Source organism: Rhinatrema bivittatum, chromosome 6 (genome assembly GCF_901001135.1).
Source record: "Rhinatrema bivittatum chromosome 6, aRhiBiv1.1, whole genome shotgun sequence".
Lineage (NCBI taxonomy): Eukaryota > Metazoa > Chordata > Amphibia > Gymnophiona > Rhinatrematidae > Rhinatrema > Rhinatrema bivittatum.
In genome coordinates this window covers 71,015,387-71,041,168 of record NC_042620.1, presented here as the reverse complement: position 1 = coordinate 71,041,168, position 25,782 = coordinate 71,015,387, and the positions used below count along the sequence as shown (strand labels likewise).

Here is a 25,782-nt window from a genome sequence, read left to right as displayed (position 1 = left end):
ACCAACTATATAGTAGCATAAATGGGTTTGTCTTGGTTTACCAGCATTCATTATCAGTAAAATGGCAGCGCTTTATACTAACATTTCATTTGATTTCTTGTGGTTAAATTATAGTATATGTTCCACATACATTTCCAATTATATCCATGTTTTAGATTTACTGTACTTGCTCCTGAGAATCTGAAATTTAATTTAGGCAACAGTTTTCCGATTCAGAAGAAAATGGAAACCGTTCCAAAATATACAGAATCATACCATAATCATTTTATGTTTTTATTTAACTTTTTCTTTTTTGGTGGGAATAGCATACATTTTTATTTGTACAATATTTAACAATCACTTTTATCCAGGGTATTTTATAGATACTTGCAAAAAAAATAGCAAGTAGGATTTGACAGTAGTATAACAACCTGTGTCCAAAACACTGACAGAAATACAGAGAGTAAAGCTAAAATAATTGCTTACCAATATTTTGAGAGGTAACGAATATTATATGGACTGAGACTGCATAAAAACGTACTGCTGGTTGAATATCTGAGGTAAATGATGTTCAATCAAGGATGCTACTTGCATCATTTTGCCCACAAACCGTAAATAACATTCTGCATATTTATACCAAAAGTTTTTGAAATATGCATAAAAAGTTTCAACTGAGAAACTAACAAACCTTGGTAGCTGGAAAAGTTATGTTAGGAAATTGCAACTGGCAGTTTATTGTGTTAAGCTACAAGCATAGATTTCTGTAATTATTTAGTAATATTTTTTCATGGCTATATGCATGGTGTGTGTATTTTTTTAAACTTAAATCAAATTTTGCAGTTTTAAATATTACAAAGAACTGAATCATAATCTGATATTTACTTTAAATATATCAGCCTATTAAATAGTAATCCAGTAACTAAAGGGCACAGTGTCTGTTCTGTAGAGATACCTGTAGCAACTATGCAGACATCAGTATTCAAATGGGTCGTGCTGTATTACTTCCTAGAATCTAATATGAACTATGAACATAACATTTGAGGGGCACGAGTATCAAATAAAGCCAAAAAATGGGCTAATCCATCTGTAATATGGTTGTTCACAATATAGCAATCATTTAAGTAGACCTGAGTAAGCTACAAAGTTTGAAGTCAGAGCCAAGCCAGAAGTATACCAGGAGTCAAAACACAAGCCAAACAATCGAAGTACATGATACAAATATTAAAAAAAGAAATGCATAAAATGATATCTACTGCCAAGAACTGATTGCAGAATATTTTCACACTGGCTTGGCTTTGCCTTATTCTTGGATACAGAGCTGAGCCTAGATTCAACTTTCACTGGCTTTACCCACCTCTGTATTTATGTTTCACAACAATGTATCAGTAAAAATACACTGCAGTAGAATGTGTATGAATATATATATATATATATATAGCAGAACAGATCACAATCATATTTACAGATGAATGTATACTATATGACTATCATACATGGCATGCTGCCTTTTCAAAATGAGATCTCATTGGTAAAATCGGAAAATACAATATTCAAATTGCAGGATATTTTAAAAAGCAATTACGAATTGTGTTTCTATTTTAAATCAGTTATTTGGTGCCAGTTTAGAGCAGATTTAAAATTATTCTCCTGTTTGATATGAAAGTGCTCAGATTTTTCAACACACAAATCCCAAATAGATTAGCACAAAGGAAAAATGGTTAGGTTAAACTTTGATCAATTTTTACAGGAACATTTCAATTTTTTTATGGCACCCTATCCACCGTGCCTCCAAACAGGGCAATTTATGGCTAGTACTAATTTTTTTCATTTTTCTGAAACTTTACAAACAAGTTCACTGCTGGGCCAGCTAGGGATTGAAACCTTTGGCAGTGATGCTGCAAATGTGTTCCAAGGTGATTTTAGATTTTTTTTTCCAATTTGAAGAGAAAGGTACATTATGATTGGTTTGAAAATGGTTTTAGTTACAATATGGATTGAATTTATCAGAATTAAAACACAGAAGTAAAATTAAAATCTAAATAAAAACAGGCACTAAATAATCTGCCTTATGAAAAAAATGAAGTAAACTGCACCCCACAATACCAATGACCTATTGAAGTGGGAGGTTTGTATGGCTACAATGAAGCCTTAGGCAATAGGAATAAACAGCAAGAAGGAACAGTTCTGGATGGTACGTTGTACATGTATGTGTTAACATTGCTATTACCCTTCTTCCCCTCCCTGCTTAGAGCCTGTTAACTGAGCTTGTGTTTATAAAGATGTGTATTGTTCCCAGAGAATAAGTGCATATCATATGTAAAACTTAGTGTACCGTGATTTATAAATAACGATTTGAACGTAAAACATTCACAGTGAGTTCCTGATTGTGACATTAAAAAATGTCTTTAAAACATTGAATGCATGATTTAAGAAAAAAAAACCCATCACAAAGTATGTAGTGTAATACTGGCTACTGATCAGCACTCTAGAGTAATTCAGAAAATAATTTTTTTACTTTGGCCTGAACAAAATCAAATAGCAGTAGTTTTAGTATAATATTTTGAAGAGTACTTTGGCACCTATACTATATTGTCAATTGCTTTCTTTTTTTTTTTCATAAGGCTTCACATGTTTCTAAACACTAAATAACATTGAAATTAGTTTGAAAGTAAATTTGATTTTTTTTTCCTGCTAGGCAGTGCTACCTGTCAGTATTTATTTCTAAAGTTGTTGTTGCATATTTTGAAGTTAATAAGCATAACTAGCTATCCCTGATATTTTTGTATAGTAACATCTGAAATCTGTGGTTAAAATGTACAACCTTTTTTTTTTTTTTGAAGAACATTTATGTCTCACTGATGTCACATATTACACTGACAAGATGACACTGAGCTTGAGTGTAGCGAGATGCAAGTCTCAAAGCAGAGAATGAGGAATTCTGGGTAATGAAGCTTCCTGAGGTGATACAGAGCATCCTGTACAATGTTATGTGGAACAAGAAATTAAGTAGAACTCTCTTACATACATAAATAGGAAAACACATTTCCTTTGAAAAGAATCAAGAACTAAAAATGTTCCAGTGTCACAGCTCACAGAGAATTACAAAAAAAAAAAAAAAATCATGCGTAAATTTCCAAATATTGCTCAGACACAGCAAACCTAAATGGTACTTTAGTAAAATAAATGTATGCAATATTTTCAGAATTGGAGATAAGACAAAGTGTTAACTAAAGGGGAAAAAACAATCTAAAGAATTTTTCCCCATTTCATAAACAGCAGGGGTATTTTTTTGTGTTTTTTTTTTTTTTAATACCACAAGCTATCACAAGAAAAGGCTAAAAACACTGCTTAGGAATGGCCATTTACTGTTGGCATTAAGCATAGCTTACCCTTTTTAAATAACACAGTGAATTTGTAATACATTATTACAATACATGGATCCATTTATTATTCAAATTTTGTTAGTGTTCTCAATCTTATAATTTAGCAAACGTGGAATTGAGGTATACCTTGTTGAGGGAGGTTAAAGTAATGCTTGGAAGCCTCTTTACTATATCCCACAGATTACTTTTATGTTTATGTACATCAACAGCAGCACACTAAACATTCACAAGCTGTGTCATGTTGGCATTACAATAGTCATTTATATAAACACAACAGCAAAGGCAAAAAAAAAGTTACCCTTTTAAAAATCTGAAATGAAATGTTTTGATTTAAAAAAAAAAATAGCAGTAGTTCATTTAAAGAATTAGTCTGTTCTGATAGGCATTAAGAAATCTGATGTCAGTTTTCAAAATACGTGATTAGCCCAGTAATAGGTCCTTATTTCTTCATTTACACTTTAAATTCCTTAAAATATTTTGCCCCTTTTCCATTAGTCTTCTGTTCTTCAGGTATAGGCATGGAATAAAATATTTCCCATAGATCCACGATGAAGAGACAGTCTCTGAAAGTTACGTCCCCAAAAGTCTCACCATTCCTTATTCATGGCCAAAACAACATTATTAACAGTAAGCAGTCTTGCTAGCTTAGCAGCTCCACATCAGAGTCCTGTTGGTCAGGGTACATGACCTGTGCAACTATCATAGACTGGATTCTTTGGGAGGAAAGTCCACATTTGTCACCATAGTGACCACTGTCACAATGTCCTCTGTTAGGATATTTGTTAGTCTTTGCATCTGAATAATCCGTTCTGCTACACAACCAGCTGATAATCTGGCTTCTGCATCATGATCCCAGCATTCTTCTATTGTCTCACATACCACTGCCATTCCCTAATAGGAAAAAAATTATACGTTTTACAAAAACCAACACATTTAAGCATTTTGTATGTTCCTTTGTCTTCAGCACTTGCACAACTTTTCTAGTTTAAATAGTATGGTGGTCTTTGTTTTTATTGATATATATCTATGTATAAATATTGTAGAATAAAAGTGTAGCTTTAGATGTATTCTTCATGTTTAATACTTACTGTATGTTTCTGCCAGCATTCTCTTAAAATAGGCCTTTTCTTCTTATGTACTACAACTTCCTGCATGTCTTCAAGGGATGGATGTTGTCCAACTTCTTCTTCAAATGGTAACATATATTCATCTACTGGTCCTGTACATAATATAGAGTAAAATATTTTAAAGTTCTTTATGATACCTATTTGCTATGTACCGTATTTTTCGCTCCATAAGATGCACTTTTTTTTCCCCAAAAGTGGGGGAAAATGTCTGTGCATCTTATGGAGTGAATATTTTAAAAAAAACAAAACAAAAAAAACACCTACAACCAATGTTTTTTTGGTCCCCATTCCAACCCTTTAAATTTAATTAACTACAAACCCCACCATGACCCCCCCCCCCCCCCAAGACTTGCCAAAAGTCCCTGGTGGTCCAGCGGGGGTCCGGAGCGATCTCCTGCACTTGGGCCATCAGCTGCCAGTATTCAAAATGGCACCAGTGGCCCTTTGCCCTTACCATGTGACAGGGGCTATCGGTGCCATTGGCCGGCCCCTGTCACATGGTAGGAGCAATGGACGGCCAGTGCCATCTTGTGCTCCCTCCCATGTGACAGGGGCCGACCAATGACACCGGAACCCCTGTGACATAGTAAGGGCAAAGGCTATCGGCACCATTTTGAATACTGGCAGCAGACGGCCCAAGTGCAGGAGATTGCTCCGGACCCCCGCTGCACCACCAGGAACTTTTGGCAAGTCTTTGGGGGGGGGGTTTGTAGTTAATTAAATTTAAAGGGTTGGAATGGGGAATGTGGACAAAAAAAACATTTTATGCCCTACCCTAATTTGCTCCATAAGACACACAGATGCCCAGGAACAGAGCCAGTTTAGCACACCATTTTTTTTTTATTATTATTTTCCTGCTCTGAATCCTAGGTGCATCTTATGGTCAGGTGCGTCTTATGGAGCAAAAAATACGGTACTTAAAATTAATCATATTCTGCTGAATCACTAAAAAAGAAAAGAAAAAAAAAGTTACCATCCTACTTCTTGCACATTTTAATTTTCAAGAAGGGAATAAAATAAAAGAAATGTTGGATAAAAGTAGCAAAAAAGAATGGGAAAGGTAAACTGTTTCAAAACCAAAAATACAAAAGTATAAAAACCAGCACATCAAAATGTATTAAGATATAACGCCATCTCAGGGTAATATGTTAAACCATGATAATTTAACTTTGTATCTGTAATTCTCATCGTTATATGTATAAATACATAGGTAATATTCTTTACATGAATTAAAGAGTCCTAAGAGCTAAAAACAAAAATTGTTTATATAAATAATACATATTGTGACCAAAGAGTGATAGCTTACAATTAGCTTGTACCTACCTGTTCATTATTAGGCTAGTTTTCAAAATGAATTTGACAGGGTGTTAACCAGTATAAACTGTCTGTCTGAAAATTGTCTACCCTCAATGTGGCAGAAATGTTGAGATTACTTACCTGATAATCTCGTTTTCCTTAGTGTAGACAGATGGACTCAGAACAAGTGGGTCTAGTGTGCTCGTGCTAGCAGTTGGAGACGGATCTGACGTCAGCACGGGTACATATACACCCCCCACAGGAAGTGATACAATTCAGTAATCTTCCTTGCAAAAGCTGTTATGGATGTATGTGTACTGACGATCAATGAAATAGTGAAAACAGGATTCCTCTGACCGATTGATAGTAGCTGGAGACCACCAGCATTCCCAACCGGAAGGCGTCGACATCTGGTAGAATGGACGCACTCATGTAAGAAGTGATAAGGCTTACCTTGAATCAGTGAAACCCCTGTATACCGGCAGCCGGGCGGGATACTGAGTCCATCTGTCTACACTAAGGAAAACGAGATTATCAGGTAAGTAATCTCAACATTTCCTAGCGTGTAGCCAGATGGACTCAGAACAAGTGGGATGTACAAAAGCTACTCCCGAAGCAGGCGGGAGGCTGCCTGAGGACCGCGTAGGACCGCCCTCGCAAATGCCGTGTCCTCCCTGGCCTGGACATCCAGACGATAAAACCTGGAGAAGGTATGGAGGGAGGACCATGTCGGCGCTTTACATATTTCTGCGGGTGACAGCATCCTAGACTCTGCCCAAGATGCTGCTTGGGCTCTGGTAGAATGAGCCTTAACTTGTAGAGGTGGTGACTTCCCGGCCTCTACGTAGGCCGCTCTGATAACTTCTTTAATCCAGCGGGCGATGGTGGGCCGAGAGGCCGCTTCTCTTTGTTTCTTGCCACTGTGAAGGATGAACAGATGGTCCGTCTTTCGTACTGTTTCGGTCATTTCCAGATATCTGGGCAGCAATCTGCTGATGTCGAGATGGCATAACAAACGCCCTTCTTCTGATTTCTTCAAACCCGCCGTGGTTGGAAAGGATATGGTCTGGTTGAGGTGAAATTGTGAGACCACCTTAGGCAAGAAGGATGGAACCGTGCAGAGATGGATAGCCTCTGGAGTGATTCTAAGAAAGGGATCACGGCAGGACAGCGCTTGCAGTTCCGAAATGCGGCGTGCTGAACATACAGCCAGCAAGAACACCATCTTCAAAGTGAGAGAACGGAGAGACAGGCCCTGGAGGGGTCTGAAGGTGGATCCCGCGAGGAAATCCAAGACAATGTTGAGGTTCCACAGGGGCACTGGCAACTTCATTGGCGGACGAAAGTGCTTGACTCCTTTCAGGAAGCGGGAAACATCTGGGTGCGTGGCAATAGTCTTGCCATCCCTCCGGGGACCGTAGCAAGACAGCGCAGCCACTTGGACCTTGATGGAGCTGAGGGAGAGACCCTTCTTAAGACCCTCCTGCAGGAAATCTAAAACAATAGGGATTGTGGTTGCATGTGGATTGGTGCCGTGAGTGTAGCACCAGGCTTCAAATACTCTCCAGATCCTGACGTAGGTGAGGGATGTGGAAAACTTGTGAGCTCGGAGGAGTGTATCTATCACCGGCTCCGAGTAACCTCTTTTCTTCAGCCTAGCCCTCTCAATGGCCAGACCGTAAGAGAGAATTGAGCCGGATCCTCGTGGAGGATGGGACCCTGACGTAGCAGGTCCCTGAGAGGAGGCAGAGGAAGGGGCTCCCCTGCCAGTAGTCTTCTCATGTCCGCGAGGAAGCGAGAAACATCTGGGTGCGTGGCAATGGTCTTGCCATCCCTCCTGGGACCGTAGCAAGACAGCGCAGCCACCTGAACCTTGATGAGGGATGTGGAAAACTTGCGCGCTCGGAGGAGTGTATCTATCACCGACTCCGAGTAACCTCTTTTCCTCAGTCTAGCCCTCTCAATGGCCAGACAGTAAGAGAGAATTGAGCTGGATCCTCATGGAGGATGGGACCTTGACGCAGCAGGTCCCTGAGCGGAGGCAGGGGAAGAGGCTCCCCTGTCAGTAGTCTTCTCATGTCCGCGTACCAGGGTCTTCTTGGCCAGTCTGGTGCCACTAGAAGAACTAGGCCCCTGTGCCTCTGAATCTTGTGTATAAGGGCGCCCAGCAGGGGCCATGGAGGAAAGGCATATAGCAGGGTCCCTGGAGGCCATGGCTGAACCAGGGCGTCGATTCCGTGAGAGAACGGATCTTGCTTGCGGCTGAAGTATCTGGGTACTTGAGCATTGGACCTGTCCGCTAGTAGGTCCATGTCCGGAGTCCCCCACTGATCCACGATCATCTGGAAGGCTGTGGGGGACAGCTGCCATCCTCCCGGATTTAGGCTTTCCCGGCTGAGGAAGTCTGCCGCGGTGTTGTCCCTTCCGGCAATGTGGACGGCGGAGATGTCCTGGAGATTCGCCTCTGCCCAAGCCATCAGTGGGGCTATCTCTAGGGACACCTGTTGGCTTCTGGTTCCGCCCTGTCGGTTGATGTATGCCTCCGTGGTGGCGTTGTCGGACATCACTCTGACTGCTCTGTTCCGCAGTCTGGGAGCAAATTGCAGGCAGGCTAACCGGACTGCCCGTGCCTCTAGACTGTTGATGTTTCACCCAGACTCTTCTCTGCTTCACCGACCCTGGGCGGTGAGCTCTTCGCAGTGTGCCACCCATCCGCTCAGGCTGGCATCTGTGGTGAGCAGAGTCCATGTGGGGGAGGACATCTTCGACCCCTTGCTCATGTGGTCGGACTGCAACCACCTCCGTAGCTGGGTCCGCACTCTGGCTGGTAGAGGTAGATGCACGGAGTAATTCCGGAAGCGTGGGCTCCATCAAGAGAGAAGGGAGCGTTGTAGTGGTCTCATATGGGCCCGCGCCCAGGGTACCACTTCCAGGGTGGATGCCATGAGACCAAGAACCTGCAGATAATCCCAAGCTATGGGCCGGCTGGCTCCCATCAAGGACCGTAGACGCGTCTGGAGTTTTAATCTTCTCTTGGTGGTGAGACTGACTTTGTCTGCCTGGGTGTCGAACTGGACTCCCAGGTATTCCAGTGATTGGGAAGGCTGTAGGCAACTCTTGCTCAGGTTGACTACCCATCCCAGGCTTTCCAGAAGGGCGATCACTCTGTTGGTTGCCCGATGGCTCTCCTCTCGGGATTTCGCCCTGATCAGCCAATCGTCTAGGTAGGGATGGACAAGGAATTTCTTCCCGTCTGAGCACCACTGCTACCACTACGATCACCTTGGTGAAGGTCCGCGGCGCCGTGGCTAACCCGAAGGGCAAAGCCCGGAATTGGAAGTGTCGTCCCAGAACCTTGAAGCGTAGGTAGCGCTGATGATCCTGATGGATCTGGATATGCAGGTAGGCTTCTGACAAGTCTAAGGCCGTGAGGAACTCCCCTGGCTGTACTGCGGTCTTGACTGAGCGCAGAGTTTCCATGCGAAACCTCGGGACCCTTAAGTATCGGTTGACTGATTTGAGGTCTAATACGGGCCGGAAAGTGCCCTCTTTCTTGGGCACCATGAAATAAATGGAATAGTGCCCAGAATCCATTTCCCATGTAGGTACTGGGATTATGGCTTTCAAGGACAGGAGCCTCGCCAGGGTAACTTCTAATGCCGCCTTCTTGTGGATTGGACATGGAGACTCCACAAACCTGTCCAGAGGGGTGTAATGAAGTCCAGATAATAGCCCTCTCGGATGATGGCGAGGACCCACTGGTCCGACGTAATCTCGACCCATCTGGGGTAGAAGAGGGTTAACCTGCCCCCTATGGCTCCGTCCCCCGGATGGAGCCATAGGGGGCAGATTCTCATTGTGAGGCGCGGCCGGGACCTGAACCCGAGCCAGCTCCCCTCTTGCGCTGCTTGGTCCGAAAGGACTGGTTCCTGGCCTGAGGACGAGGTGCCTGGTAGCGACTCCTATAGGGAGTGAAGCGTTGGGAGATTCTACCTCTGGAGGGCCTCGGAAAGATGCGCTGGTTCCTCTTGGACCTGTCTTCCGGCAGTCGAGGTACTGGAGAGGCGCCCCATGTGCTGGCCAGTTTATCTAGGTCGCTGCCGAACAGGAGAGAACCCTTGAACGGCATTCTAGTGAGACGTGTCTTAGAAGGAGCATCAGCTGACCAATTCCGAATCCAGAGCTGCCTCCTGGCTGCTACTGAGGATGAGACCCCCTTGGCTGTTGTACGGACTAAGTCGGAGGCGGCATCCGTAAGGAACGAGACAGCTGACTCCATGTCCGCTGCCGGAGCATTGTTCCGGACCTGAGACAGAGCTGCCACCTCAAAGGTTTGTTTCAGGATGGCGTCCAGGCGGTCATGAGCCTCCTTGAGGGCCGCACCCCCCCCCCCTCCACTGGAATGGTAGTGCGCTTGACCACAGCACTAACCAAGGCGTCCACCTTGGGGCACGCCAGCATATCCTTGATTGCCGGGTCCAGGGGGTACATGCCGGACAGGGCCCGACCCCCTTTGAACGAGGCCTCCGGCGCATTCCACTCCAAATCTATCAGCTGTTGCGCCGCTTGCAGGAAGGGGAAATGGCAGGCTGTGGGACGAAGACCTTCCAGCAGAGGGTTCTGCGTAGATGCCTCCATGGTGCTGGGGCCTGGAATAGCGAACTCCGTCAGGCACTGAGAGACCAGGTCGGAGAGATCTTCCTTGGGAAAGAACCGCCTCATAGTTCGATATGGCTCCATCCCCGAGGAAAGTTCCCCCTTCTCGGGGGGTTCGGACTCGTCCTCCGAGACATCAGGGTCCGCATGAGCCGGACTGCCCAGAGGCTGGTGCCCGCGATAAGGGCCGGGGGCAGGGTCAGCCGGAGCAGCCGCAGCTCCTAGACGGGAAGCCGACTGCATCTGTACAAAGGCATGGATCCCCTTAAATAAGTCCACCCAGGAAATGGAAGCGGACTCCAGCCGTCGGGGTACCAGGTCCCCCGGGATTCCTGGCTGTTCGAGACGGCCCGCTAGGTCCGGGGTGGCCCCTGGGGAACTGTCAGTAAACCTCGGTTGAGACTGGTCCTGGCCCGAGGCTCCCACGGCCTCCTCACATTGGGCACAAAGGGAGTCTGGCTCCTCGCTCTGCGTGGCTCCTCGCTGAGCACAGGCCAAGAGCTTTCACGCCGGAATCAGGAGGTGCCACCTCTAGAGACGCCGGGGCGTTTAAATGTTCCATGGCGCCGGCACTTATGCTGTCAGCAATATGCGCTCAAGAATAATATGAGCCCAAGAACAATATGCGCTCAATAATATGCGTTCAGTAATACAGTGGTTCTCAACCTTTTTTCGGCCGGGACACACTTGACAGATGGTTCTCAAGTGCGTGACACACTGAACATGTGACCGTCATGGGACAAAATGTAAATATACATTCTGCATCCTCAGGATCCACATCGACCCCCAAAAATGGGTACAGAGCAGAACTAGGGCATTACCCATACAGCTCACTATACAAAAAAAGATATTCTGGATCTGATGACATCTCAGTAAAAGCAAAACAAACTCTCTTTACTGCCAGGCACAATACCCCTCCTTATGAAAAGACAGTTATTTACCGCTACAAATATTTAACCAGGCCCTAAACACTAATACACCTCCTATTGGGAAAACAGAGCAAGCCAAGCTGCTATAGATAGATCCCCACTAAGAAATAATTGTAAAACTTTTCTAACAAATGTTACAAAACAGCTGAACAGAATAACATCCAACAATTAAAAACTCATAAAAATTAATAAAAATTGTCTAAATATCAAAATATTTCAAAACAGCAGACATCACATAATACCCAATAATTAAAATGGCAATCAAGAAAAATAAACTTAAAAAGCTGCCTTTACTTACCCTCTCCAGCAACTCTCCTACTCCTTTCCCTTGAAGATCAATAGCACTCACTAGAAGCAGCAGTGGCTGCTGAAGCTATGTCCTCACAGTCCTCTTCCTTAAGGCCCACAACCAGTCACAACCAGTCTCTGTCTCACACAGACTAGTAATTTCTCTAACTAGTATCTCTTCCTCACACACACACACACACACACACCAGTCAGCTCCCTGACCAGTCTCTATCTCTCACACACATATCAGTCACCTCCCTGACCAGTCTTTGTTTCACACACACACACACCAGTCACCTCCCTGACTAGTCTTTGTTTCACACACACACACCAGTCACCTCCCTGACTAGTCTTTGTTTCACACACATGCTCTGTCACTTACATACAATCTCACACATACTCCGTCACTTACAACCGCACACACTGCCACTCATGCACCCATTGTATCACACACACACACAAGCTCTCACTCATGCACCCATTCTACTACACACACAAAGCTGCCACTCACCACCCAGGCACCCATTCTACCACAGGCACACAAGCTCTCACTCATGCAACCAGGCATGCATTCCAACACACACACACCCCCAATACACACAAAGCTGCCACTCACGCACCCAGGCATCCATTCTAACACACACACACACACACACAAAGCTGCCACTCACGCACCCAGGCACCCATTCTACCACACACGCACACACAGCTGCCAATTACGCACCCATTCTAATACACACAAAACTGCCACTCAAGCACCCAGGCACCCATTCTAACACACACGCTCTCACTCATGCACCCATTCTACCACAGGCACACAAGCTCTCACTCACGCACCCAGGCACCCATTCTACCACACTCACACACAAGCTCTCACTCATGCACCCATTCTACCACAGGCACACAAGCTCACATGGAGGCTCTTCTCATTGTTTGGCCCAATAAGCCTGGCCTCCACTTCTCAGCCACCTCTGGCCTGACCTCCCGCGGTGCGCAACGTCTCTCCAGCCACCTCCCACGGTGCGCAGGGTCTCTCCGTCTTCAGCCGCCGGCAGCGGCGCACAGCGTCTCTACGTTCTTCGGCCCTGCTGGCGTCGGCGCACAGGTCTCTCCGTTCTTCAGCCGCTGCCGGCGGCGCGCAGATCTCTTCATTCTTCGGCCCCGCTGCCGGCGGCGCGCAGGTCTCTCCGCTCTTCGGCCGCCGTCAGCGGCGCGCAGCTCTCTTCGTTCTTCAGCCCCGCTAGCCTCGGTGCGCAGCTCTCTTCGTTCTTCAGCCGCCGCTGGCCTCTGTGCACAGCTCTCTTCGTTCTTCAGCCCCGCTGGCCTCGGTGCGCAGCTCTCTTCGTTCTTCAGCCCCGCTGGCCTCGGTGCGCAGCTCTCTTCGTTCTTCAGCCGCCGCTGGCCTCTGTGCGCAGCTCTCTTCGTTCTTCAGCCCCGCTGGCCTCAGTGCGCAGCTCTCTTCGTTCTTCAGCCCCGCTGGCCTCGGTGCGCAGCTCTCTTCGTTCTTCAGCCCCGCTGGCGTCAGCGCGCAGGTCTCTCCGCTCTTCAGCCGCCGCTGGCTGCGCGCAGGTCTCTTCATTTTTTGGCCCCGCTGGCGTCGGGGCGCAGGTCTCTCCGCTCTTCAGCTGCCGGAAGCAGCGTGCAGCATCTCTTCTTTCTCTTCAGCGGTGGGGCACAGCATCTCTCCATTTTTCAGCCCCGCCCCTGGGGAGAAGGGAAGCACAAGCGGGGCAGTGGAACACCGGGAGCCGCGACACACCTGCTGGTGCTTGGCGACACACTGGTGTGTCGCGACACACCGGTTGAGAACCACTGCAGTAATATACGCTAAATAATAACAGTATGCGCTCAATAATATGCGTACAGCAATATGCGCTCAATAATAAAAATATGCGGTCTGTTGGGTAATGCCTGTACTGATGCTTTCTTTGCTTGTTAATGTGTATATTGTTCTAGTGTTCTCAGTGTTCTACGGTTGTTACTTACCCGATACTACCAATAAAAAAGATTTTGATCAAAAATATGCAGTCAATAATATGCGTTCAGTAATATATGCTAAATAATAACAGTATGCGCTGAATAATATGCGTTCAGCAATATACGCTAAATAATAAACAGTATGCGCTCAATAATATGCGTACAGCCATATGCGCTCAATAATAAACAGTATGCGCTCAATAATATGCGTACAGCCATATGCGCTCAATAATAAACAATATGCGCTCAATAATATGCTATCAGCAATATGCGCTCAATAATAAACAGTCTGCGCTGAATATGCGTTCAGTAATATACGCTAAATAATAAACAGTATGCGCTCAATAATATGCGTTCAGCAATATGCGCTCAATAATATGCGTACAGCAATATGCGCTCAATCACATACGCTTAGCAATATATATGCTGCGTTGTGCGCCTATCCACAGGTGCCTATCCGTGTGCGCCTATCTGTGGGCGCTCAATACCTGAACCAGGCAGACAAAATGGCGACCTCCACGGCATGCCGCATGCGGGCAACGCCGCCGATCCTCGTACCTCGGAGACCAAAAAGTAAGAGATGTACGCCTTACTTGATCCTCAGCGCTTCCCGGCTGTAACCCAGGTGGTCTCCGGCTGCGGGGGGAGAGGGGAAATACCTTCACCGCCGCGCTCGAGAAAGTGCACCCGCTGCCTCTAAGCCGCCGAACTCTTCTCGCTCGTGGCTAAGTCCACGCCGGGACCGAGGTGCCTCTCAGCCAGGCCCGAGCCCTTCTCGCTCGGGGGCTAGATCCCTGCCGCGATTCTGCCACCAGACCGAGGCCTGAAACCTCCGAGGTACCACGGAAATCACCTCAGGAAACTTGACTGGGGGAGGGACCCGAGGGTATCACCGCAGGAGTGCGGGGCTCGTCTTCTGAGAAATTTGGAAAGTAGAAAGTAGAAAGTAGTATTGGAAAACACGCTCAGCGAGCGTGCAGGCTCTCCAAACTGCTTTGGAGATGGAAATTACTGAGTTGCTTCACTTCCTGTGGGGGTATATGTACCCGTGCTGACATCAGATCCATCTCCAACTGCTAGCACGAGCACACTATACCCACTTGTTCTTTTTTTTTTTTTTTTTTTATTTTATTTTTTTTTTAGTTTTAAATTTTTATTGGCAATGTCATACATCCTAGACACAATTCGCTAGCATAGAGCAATGTGAGCAAATACATAAAAATTGTGAAGGAACCAGCTAACATTAATCGCCAGTATAGATAAATGAGATTCCCAAATCCCCCCCTCCCCCCTTTAGAGGTGTTCAGCCAGATACAAAATAAAGAGGATAAGGCACAGATGTCCACAATAAATTGCATGGACAGGACAGGTGAAAGGCCGAGCCCAACACTAGGCATTGCTGCAGACTCCTCTCGCCTGCATAATACAATAGACCATTCAAAGGAAGCAATGTTGCCAGCGTTCATAGAGGCCCCAGGTCTTGTGAAAGGTATGGAGTGAGTTATTTTTGTAAGCCGTGATACGTCCCAAACTATGGATATGTTGAACAGAGGCTTGGATCATGTGCAGCGTTGGGACTCGTGGATCCTTCCAAAGCTGAGCTATCGAACATCTCGTTGCGGTAACCACATATTTAATAAAATAATCATGGTATTTATATCCGTCTGTCCTGTCGTTATTAAGCAGAGCTTGCGCCGGAGTCAACTGGAACTGTATTCTTAGTACCCTTGCAATCCATTGAGATACCATGATCCATAGTTTCTGTATCTCAGAGCACGTCCACCAAAGGTGGAAAAAGGTTCCCCTTTCACCACAACGCTTCCAGCAAAGACCGTCAGAGTGCGGGATAATGTGTTGTAGGCGGGTCGGAGTTATATACCACCTAAAGAATAGTTTATAACCGTTCTCAATATGCAGGGCGGAGATTAGACCTTTCCGCAGTCCTTGGAACACCCGCAACCAGTCCTCCTCCCCCCAGGTACATTGCAGATCCAGTTGCCATGCCTGTATATGAGGTGCTGATAAATTAAATCGACCAGATAGTAGACTATAGAGATTTGAGATATGTTTATCAACGTGATCCGCGTGGCGGCACATACTTTCAAAGGTAGGTATGCCCTTTGATAAGTCACCTGCCACCTGGTGCTGTAGACAATAATGTCTAACTTGCAAATATTTGAATTGGTCCCCCCTGGGCAAATGAAACCGATCCCTAAGTAATGCAAATGGGATCAGCCCCCCCGGCTCCCAGATATGGGCAAATTGAGTTACACCTTGCGCAATCCAATGAGAGAAAACCCGAGGGTGTCCCGCTGGCCGGAAAGCGGAGTGGTGAAATAAGTATGTACTATGAAAAACAGATTGTGTGCCCACCAGCGCCTTCCTCCATTGAGACCAGGCGGCAAGGGTTGCCTCCACAGAACCTGGCAACTGCACTACAGGAAGCCAGGAAGATCTCGGCTGCCACAACAGGGCCCCCAGGGGAAGAGACCCAAGTATCGCCTGTTCTAGTTGCGCCCACGGCTTACTACGCTGAACACAGTGCCAATCAATCGCCGCTTTGAGCTGAGCAGCCCCAAGGTACTTAGCAAGATCCGGCATACCCATACCCCCCCGCTGCCGCGGGAGGTACAAAGTGTCCCGAGCTATCCTGGGTCTCCTCCCCTTCCAGAGGTATTTATTCAGCCGCTTTTGCCACTTTGCTAGAAGTGTGCCAGGGATGACCAGTGGCAAGGTTTGAAACAAATATAATAAGCGAGGTAAAATGTTCATTTTTAGGACCGCCAGTCTCCCCAGCCAGGAGATATGATAGCGGTCCCATTCCTCCAGCTCCTGGTATATTTTAGCCAGCAACGGCGGGTAATTGAGTTGAAACAGATCAGAGCCCGGACCCAGGTAAATCCCCAAATATTTTAACTTAGTCTTTGCCCATCGAAAAGGGAATTGGTGTGTGATCTGTGTTGCCATCTCTGGGGCCAGGGTGACATTAAATAGTTCTGACTTATCCCAATTAATGGTAAAACCGGAAACTGCACTGAAAGCCTGGAGTTCCCTCGTAATTGTCTGTAAGGAGAACAAGGGGTCGGTAATGGTAAACAGTAAATCATCTGCAAAAAGGGACAGTTTGGAGGAGAACTCCCCTGCCTGAACCCCTGCTATGTTATTATTATGCCGGATGCGATAGGTAAAGGGTTCCAGGAAAAGTGCAAAAAGGAGGGGGGATAAGGGGCAACCTTGCCGGGTTCCCCGCTGGACAGCAAAAGAGGGAGAGTAACCCCCATTAATTTTTAAGCAGGCTGTCGGCCCCTCATATAATTTGTGAATCCAGCTCAAAAATTTGTCCCCAAAATTATACTTTTGTAGGGTTTGGAATAAAAAAGGCCAGTGCACGTAGTCAAAGGCCTTTTCAGCATCCACTGCCAGCAAGGCCATGGGAATCTTCTGAGTGCGAGCCCACCACATGGCATCCACAGCCTTCCGAACATTATCGGATGCCATCCGACCTGGTATAAACCCAGCCTGTTCAGAGTGAACTAAAGCAGGCAGGAAGGTGTTTAGCCTTTGGGCCAGGATTTTCGCTAAAAGTTTCAAGTCCAGGTTGAGCAGGGAGATGGGGCGGTAAGAGCCGCAAACCGTAGGGTCGCGCCCGGGCTTACCTATCAAAGTCACTCCAGCTAAATTGGCCTCCCTAGAAAGAGAGTGCTGTGTTTGAAGCGAATTAAATAATTTTACTAGGGGGGCTATCAAAACATGAGCAAATTGTTTGTAGAAAACGGCAGTGAACCCATCTAAGCCCGGAGATTTGCCTGCTTTTAAGGATTTGATCGCCCACGATACTTCCGCTGCCGTGATGTCACGGGATAAAAACTTTTGGTCCTCAGGAGACACCTGTGGGAGCGGGATAGTCTGTAAATATTCCACTATTGCTTCCTGGCTAATGTTAGCGTTGGAGGCATATAAATCAGAGTAGAATCGCAAAAAGCGCTGTCTGATAGCAGAAGTAGAGGTAATAATATCCCCTCTCTCGTCCTTTACCTTCACTATATGGCATTGAAGTTGCCTAGCCTTTAGTTTACGGGCCAGGTGTTTTCCCGCCTTATTCCCCCCTTCATAAAAAAGTTGTTTTGCCCGGGTTAGCCGGTAAGCTATCTGTGCCGCCTCTATGGATACCAGGTGCATACGCAGTTGGTCCATCTGGCGTAAAATACGGGCATCCCCCGTTTGAGCATGAATAAGGCCCAAATGCTGAAGCTGTTGGATAGTCTCTAGCTTATCCTTCTGCTTATGCTTCTTAAGAGAGGCTCCTTTAGCTATAAGTTTGCCCCGGGTCACTGCCTTGAGACAGTCCCATAGCGTAGTCGGGGCAATATCTGGGCTATCGTTAATCAGCAAGTATTCCTGTAGATCAGAGTACAGAGTAGCGCAGAAGCCCTCATCTTCCAACAAGCTATCATTGAGCCTCCAGTAGCGTTGTCCAGGGTCAGTCGCCACTACAGCCAATTGTAAAGACACCGGTCCGTGGTCAGACCAGGTGGCAGCCCCGATAGCAGGATAAGCAACCTGATTAACACATCCCTTATCAACCAGTAGGTAATCAATTCTGGAATACGTTTTGTGGGCCCTGGAATAAAAGGTATACTGTCTCTGCTTGGGATGCCAAACCCGCCACGTATCAATCAGGCTATAACGCCTTAAGAAGCTATGGAAGCCCTGACGCTCCCGCCGCTTGTTGGAAGTGCGGCTATTAGAATTATCTAGTCTAGGATTCGTGGTTAAATTAAAATCCCCTCCGATAAGGAGGTGGCCCTCTGCACTCAGATCAAGAAACTGCGACAAGCGAGCCAGGAAAATATCCTGAGCTTCATTAGGAGCATAGACACTAAGTAGTGAGTACTTAACTCCCGCAATGGCTACATTGACTAAGACATATCGTCCCTCTGGGTCTGAGTAACAACTAAGAAGTTCATAATGCAGGTCCTTATGAATAAGAATTCCCACCCCCAAATATTTATGGGCTAATGGTCGCGCAGCCCAATATTGTCCCGGATAAACACTGTTACGTAGTAAGCGTTCATAGCGTTTTTTCAGATGTGTTTCTTGTAAAAACGCTATCATAGTGTGGTGCTGAGTCAAGTCTGAAAAAAGGGATTGACGTTTTAAGGGGGTATTGAGTCCCTTAACATTTAAGGTTTGAATGTGTATGGTCGTCATGATAATAACAAGTTAAGTATCTGATTGATGTCTGTCTACAGCTAGACAACAGTAGACACCCATCCTGTCCCCCAAGCAAACATCTGACCGTCCCTCATCCCTAAAGTAAACAAAATGCTTTCCCACCTCCAGTCCCCCTCCCCGCGCCCCCACCCCCCAAGCGGTATGGTCCTCCGCAGAGGCCCACACCCTGTGAATCTGGGAGGATACAATCATTCCAGCAACAGTCTACCCCCTCCAACAGCTTTAAACCTTTTAGGTAAACAACAATAAACATTCCAGCACTCCCGCTGAAAATATCAAAGTAGCAATTAAACTTATAGGGACCAACAATATACAAAGATATAGCAGGACAAGCTAATGTAAAACGGAGGATAAACAATCCAAAGGTCCTGCAACCAAACAGGGCTAGTGAATTCCAGCAGAGTCTGCGCCTTCTCGACGCAGCACTAGAGAAAAGTAGCCGCCCTGTCCAAACTTAGAGCAACCAGCAACAAGAGTGTAGACACAGCTCATCCTTGTGGGCCGTGATCCGGATGTCTCCGGAGCCTCTTATCCCCTCGGTTAATCCTTTGCCACCTGGGCGGATCTTCCTTGCGCATTGGTGGCTTAGGAGCCGCGGGCAGCTCCGCAACCGCTCCAAAGCCCGCCGCCTGTAGCACCTGCGAGGCCTCCCCCGGGGTTTTCACTCGGTGCGCTTCTCCTTTCACTGAGAAAGACAGCCCAAACGGAAATAGCCATCTGTAGCGGATTTCTTCCCTTCTCAATAGCTCAGTAACAGGCTTAAAGTCCCGCCGTTTTTTAATGGTCACCGGGGAAAGGTCTATAAAGATCATGACCTCGTGGCCTTGCCATTGCCACTTGTTTTGTCGCCGGGCAATGCCTGCAATCTTCTCTTTTAAGACATAGTCCTGGAAACAGGCAATAATATCCTTGGGCAGATTGTTAATCCTCGGGCCCAGCACCCGGTGTGCCCTAACAAGCTGAACCTCCGTTGTCTCATGGGGGGGCTGGTCCGGCTCGCCAGCAGTCAGGAGCATGGTGCAAATCTGTTTAACTACAGCCCCACAATTTGCATAGTCCGCGAGCTCAGGCACACCCCGAAAACGGAGGTTGTTCCGGCGGGACCTATTCTCTAGATCCTCAACCTTTTCTTGGAGACGGTCCACTTCAGTTTGGATGAGGGTAAGGTTTTCGCGATTTACCTTTACTTCCTCACTGTTTGCCTCTGCTCTGGTTTCCACCTCGAACAGGCGCCTCCCGTTCTCAGCCAGGTCCCCTTTAATATCTTCTATCGATGCTCGCAGATCGGCTGTGTTAGCTGCTAGTTCATGCTTTAGATCCGCGAACCACCTCTGCATGTCCGCCCGGGTAGGTAATTCTGAGGTATCCAGCTGGTCTTCTGTGATCTCCTCCGGCGATTCCGCCGCAGCCACGCTGCCGGCCGCCATGTTGTCTTCCAGCGAGTCCACAGGCAGCGCTAGTTTGTAGTAGGAATACTTTTTAAAATCGAGCGGTTTTTTCCGACTCGACATCAGCGAGGTGCTGGGGTGCTCTGTATGCAGTTTGGTCCCGATTCGGCGCCAGGGGAGTGCCCGATTCTTTTAGATGCTGTGTCGGATCAGAGGAGCCATAGATTCAGGCTGCTGTCAGCATGGATGACGTCACTTCCTCCTCAACCCACTTGTTCTGAGTCCAGCTGGCTACACGCTAGGAAAGGGGCACTTAGAGAAGATAAGGCCATCACGGAAAGATTAAATGATTTCTTTTCTTCGGTGTTTACTGAAGAGGATGTTGGGAAGGTACCCATACTGGAGAAGGTTTTCATGGGTAATGATTCAGATGGACTGAACCAAATCACGGTGAACCTAGAAGATGTGGTAGACCTGATTGAAAAACTTAAGAGTAGTAAGTCATCTGGACCGGATGGTATACACCCCAGAGTTCTGAAGGAACTAAAAAATGAAATTTCAGACCTATTAATAAAAATTTGTAACCTGTCATTAAAATCATCCATTGTACCTGAAGACTGGAGGTCAGCTAATATAACCCCCATATTTAAAAAGGGCTCCAGGGGCGATACGGGAAACTACAGACCGGTTAGCCTGACTTCAGTGCCAGGAAAAATAGTGGAAAGTATTCTAAACATCAAAATCACAGAACATATAGAAAGACATGGTTTAATGGAACAAAGTCAGTATGGCTTTACCCAAGGCAAGTCTTGCCTCACAAATCTGCTTCACTTTTTTGAAGGAGTTAATAAACATGTGGATAAAGGTGAACCTGTAGATGTAGTGTACTTGGATTTTCAGAAGGCATTTGACAAAGTTCCTCATGAGAGGCTTCTAGGAAAAATAAAAAGTCATGGGATAGGTGGCGATGTCCTTTTGTGGATTACAAATTGGCTAAAAGACAGGAAACCACCTGTCTTTTAGGATTAAATGTCTTTTAGGATTAAATGGACAATTTTCTTAGTGGAAGGGTGTGGGCAGTGGAGTGCCTCAGGGATCTGTATTGGGACCCTAACTTTTCAATATATTTATAAATGATCAGGAAAGAAATACGATGAGTGAGGTAATCAAGTTTGCAGATGATACAAAATTGTTCAGAGTAGTTAAATCACAAGCAGATTGTGATAAATTGCAGGAAGACCTTGTGAGGCTGGAAAATTGGGCATCAAAATGGCAGATGAAATTTAATGTGGACAAGTGCAAGCTGATGCATATAGGGAAAAATAACCCATGCTATAGTTACACAATGTTAGGTTCCATATTAGGTGCTACTACCCAAGAAAGAGATCTAGGCGTCATAGTGGATAACACATTGAAATAGTCGGTTCAGTGTGCTACGGCAGTCAAAAAAGCAAACAGAATATTGGTAATTATTAGAAAGGGAATGGTGAATAAAACGGAAAATGTCATAATGCCTCTGTGTCGCTCCGTGGTGAGACCGCACCTTGAATAATGAGTACAATTCTGGTCGCCGCATCTTAAAAAAGATATAATTGCGATGGAGAAAGTACAGAGAAGGGCGACCAAAATGATAAAGGGAATGGAACAGCTCCCCTATGAGGAAAGACTAAAGAGGTTAGGACTTTTCAGCTTGGAGAAGAGACGGCTGAGGGGGGATATGATAGAGGTGTTTAAAATCATGAGAGGTCTAGAATGGGTAGATGTGAATCGGCTTTTTACTCTTTCGGATAATCGAAAGACTAGGGAGCACTCCATGTAGTTAGCATATGGCACATTTAAAACTAATTGAAGAAAGTTCTTTTTCACTCAACGCACAATTAAACTCTGGAATTTGTTGCCAGAAGATGTGGTTAGTGCAGTTAGTATAGCTGTGTTTAAAATAGGATTGGATAAGTTCTTGGAGGAGAAGTCCATTACCTGCTATTAATTAATTTATTTATTTATTTATTCAACCTTATATACCGGCTTTCAAATTCATTTCAAGGCGGTTTACATTGATTGAAATTGCATTAGCAACCTTCAAACACATATATACTAAAAACAAATCATTAAACATAATACATGACTAAAAATACATTAAAACCAAAGGCTAGCTGGCTAAAAATACATTAAACTAAGCTCTTCCAAATCCCAACAATTCTGCCACATCTTCCCAGGTACCCCCCTTCCCTCCACCCATCCATCTACCCTCCTCCCCCCCCATCCACCCATCTCCGCTCCTTCCCTCTTCACCTCTCATCTCCCTCCTCCCCTAGTGTCTCTGTACTATTATGATGAACAGGATCAACTATTCAGACTGAAAGCCTGTTCCAATAGCCAGGTTTTTATCTGCTTCCTAAAGCTGTTAATGTCCTCCTCTGTCCGAATCTCAGCGGGTAAGGAATTCCACATTTTTGGCCCTGCTAAAGATAAGGACCTCTCTCTCACTGAACTAAGGTGAGCCAGTTTGGGTGATGGAATGGTCTGGACTTAGATAATAACCGCCGCTATTACTAGCAACAGTAACATGGAATAGACTTAGTTTTTGGGTACTTGCCAGGTTCTTATGGCCTGGATTGGCCACTGTTGGAATTGATGGGCCCTTGGTCTGTCCCAGTATGGCATGTTCTTAACAACTGCGAGGGAACAGCACCACGGAAAAAGGAGACTGAAGGGGACCCCACGTGGCTGCGGGGATGGTGGCATGCTGGGCATGCTCAGTGTACCAATCAAAGTTTCTAGAAACTTTGACAAAAGTATTCCGTACCTGTCTCCACCTGATGACATCACCCATCTGCGAGGACTACCATCCTGCTTGTCCTGGGAGAATACAAAAATCCTGCAAAAGAATCTATAGGAAACCTGCCATACCCTAACTACCATTCTCAAACAATAATGTAACAATGCAAATATTACAGCAAGCTCTAAACACTGATACACCTCCTGTTAGGAAAACAGAACAATTCAGGCAGCTATAGATCCCTATATAGAAACTACATGCTAGCAGAATACCTCACCTAAGTCACACACAGACCCTTGCCAAGTACAGAATACCGAGACTAAAAGTATAAATGCAGACAAAAACTGAACTGGAAACCGCAAGAAGCCAGACTCTATATGCAATGCAACAGTGGAAAAATAGAAATATCACTGTTCCTCATAAAATATCAAATAGTACAATCAAGAAATATAAAATATCAATAACTTTAAAACCATACTAATAAAAAGAATATTTCTAAACATACAGAACGTATAATAAATCTGAAACTCAAATTATTTTTAAATTTACCAAACAAAATATTTCAAAACATCAGACACATCAAACAGCAGCCAATAACAAACTAATAAGAATTTAAAATTTCCGCATTCTCCATACCTAGGAACTTGATTTCCAATCACCCTGAGATTGCCGTGGATTAGCAAGGGTGGGGAGGAGGGTTCATCAACTTTCTCCTCTCATACACACATGCTCTCATACACAGTCTCTTATATGCACACATGCTCTCACACACACACATACACTCCGTCTCTCACACAAGCATGCTCCCACACACACACACACACACACAAATGCTCCCGCTCTTATACACACATGCTCACACTTACACAAACCCCCCTTTTTCCTTACACAAAATGCTCTCTCTCTCACAGACATGCTCTCACAAATGCATCTCACTCTCATACACACATGCAAGTTCCCCCTCTCTCATTCACACAGGCTCTCACACACACATGCTTGTACACCCTCTCTCTCACTGGGCCTCTCCTTATCGTTTTCTTGGAGTCTATAGAGGGAAAGCGGGTCCTGTGACCTGCTCCTCACTCAGGCTATTGGCAGCCCAACAGCTTCTTTCACTCTTCAGCTACCAACAAGATGGGGTGCGCTGGCAGCCCCGCAGCCTTCTTCGCTCTTCAGCCACTGGCAAGAAGAGAGGTGTATCGGTGGCCAGTGGCCTCCTTCACTCTTCAGCTGTCGGCAAGATGGGGTATGCTGGCGGCCTCTCAGGCCTCCTCTTTCGTGACTACCACAGGATGGGGGTCCAGCGGTGGCCTGTTGGGTCTCTCTGCATGGGCTTTTTATTCCACAGCTTGCAGATCCCTGTTATGCACTGGTGGACCCCTAGAGATCAGCGGACCACAGGTTGGGAACCACTGGGACAAAATATCTATACAAGCATACCATGTACCAGGCATTAATAATGGTATTGCAGACTCATTAACCAGAGCTAAGTGAGATTTGTTTCAACAGAGGGTGCCATGGGCAGACTAGATGGGAATCTCAGTTTCGGAACAGCTATGGAAAATTGGATCTTGACCACATGGAAACTCTTGCAGGGATCTGTAGTGCTGGTCAGTTAGCTTATCGCAGGGATTTTTAGTGGATCGGGGATGGGGGCCAGGGCCTGTCCCGAGTGAGCTGTCAGATATATTGTTTTGGCACAGGATGAAAAGGATGCAGATGGGCACCATGCAGGTTAGCTAGCTAGCTGGCCTGGCCTTCTTTTCAAAGATGCAGGGATGGGGCGATCCGATCAAATCTTTCAAACAAAGTGGAGGACAACTAAGGATTTGAGGTGTCCCATGACACACTAGTTGCTGATTTAGTTGTGGCACATCCTATCATTAACATATGACTAAGTTTGAAACTAATCAATTTGCCTATTATGTATGCATTTTTATACATCACTTTGAGGTTTTTGCATAAGTAATTAAATCCTTAATAAAGGTAAAGCCTTTTTTGGAATGGTGCAAGTGAGCAAACCAGTGGCCCATGTAAAAGCAAATCCAGCCACAACGGTTATTCAGGCAAAATGTGGAATAAAGGGAGAGGTAAGCTAAAAACAGAACAGAAAGGGAGGTACGTGAAGTCACCCCATCCTCACATCCCCAGCCCGCATGTCCAATAAAGCAGAGTTGCTTACCTGTAACAGGTTTTCTCCCAGGACAGCAGGATGTTAGTCCTCACATATGGGTGACATCATCAGATGGAGCCCTGTCACCGAACGCTTTTGTCAAAGTTTCTAGAACTTTGACGGGCCCACTGAGCAGGTCCAGTATAGCACTAACACTGTAGCCACCAGGGGTCCCCCCTTCAGTCTCGTTTGTAGCAAAAGTACGAGCAAAAAATAAAATAAGAAAACGTAAGCGAACCCAACTCCGCGGGGTGGCGGGTGGGTTTTGTGAGGACTAACATCCTGCTGTCCTGGGAGAACACTTGTTACAGGTACGCAACTCTACTTTCTCCCAGGACAAGCAGGATGGTAGTCCTCAAATATGGGTGAATAGCAAGCTACAGGCTGCCTCAGAAGAATCCAGGCAAGCAGCACCCAACATGTGCAACAAGCACAACAACTGGGTGCTGCTGGCAACAATGAGGCAGCCTGAATTTCACAATGGGTCGTGGTAGATGAGTTGGGTTGTATGCTGAGTATAAAATGTTAAGAACAGATAGGCTAAAGGCAGAGTTCTGTCGTTCGTCCTTGTA

General features: G+C 45.9%; 1 protein-coding gene across 3 annotated transcripts in view; it reads right to left on the bottom strand.

Annotated features, from left to right (window-relative positions):
- Positions 1 to 2,512: 2,512 nt before the first annotated feature.
- The window catches only part of ACVR2A (activin A receptor type 2A), a 404,271-nt gene continuing 381,001 nt past the window's right edge, over positions 2,513 to 25,782 (bottom strand). For all 3 annotated transcript variants that reach the window (XM_029605421.1, XM_029605422.1, XM_029605423.1), the window contains 2 exons: positions 4,451 to 4,581; positions 2,513 to 4,253 (listed from right to left, as the gene is read on the bottom strand). In XM_029605421.1, the coding sequence (XP_029461281.1) occupies positions 4,062 to 4,253; positions 4,451 to 4,581 (323 nt within the window). In that variant the 3' untranslated portion in view covers positions 2,513 to 4,061. The remainder of the gene's footprint in view (positions 4,254 to 4,450; positions 4,582 to 25,782) is intronic.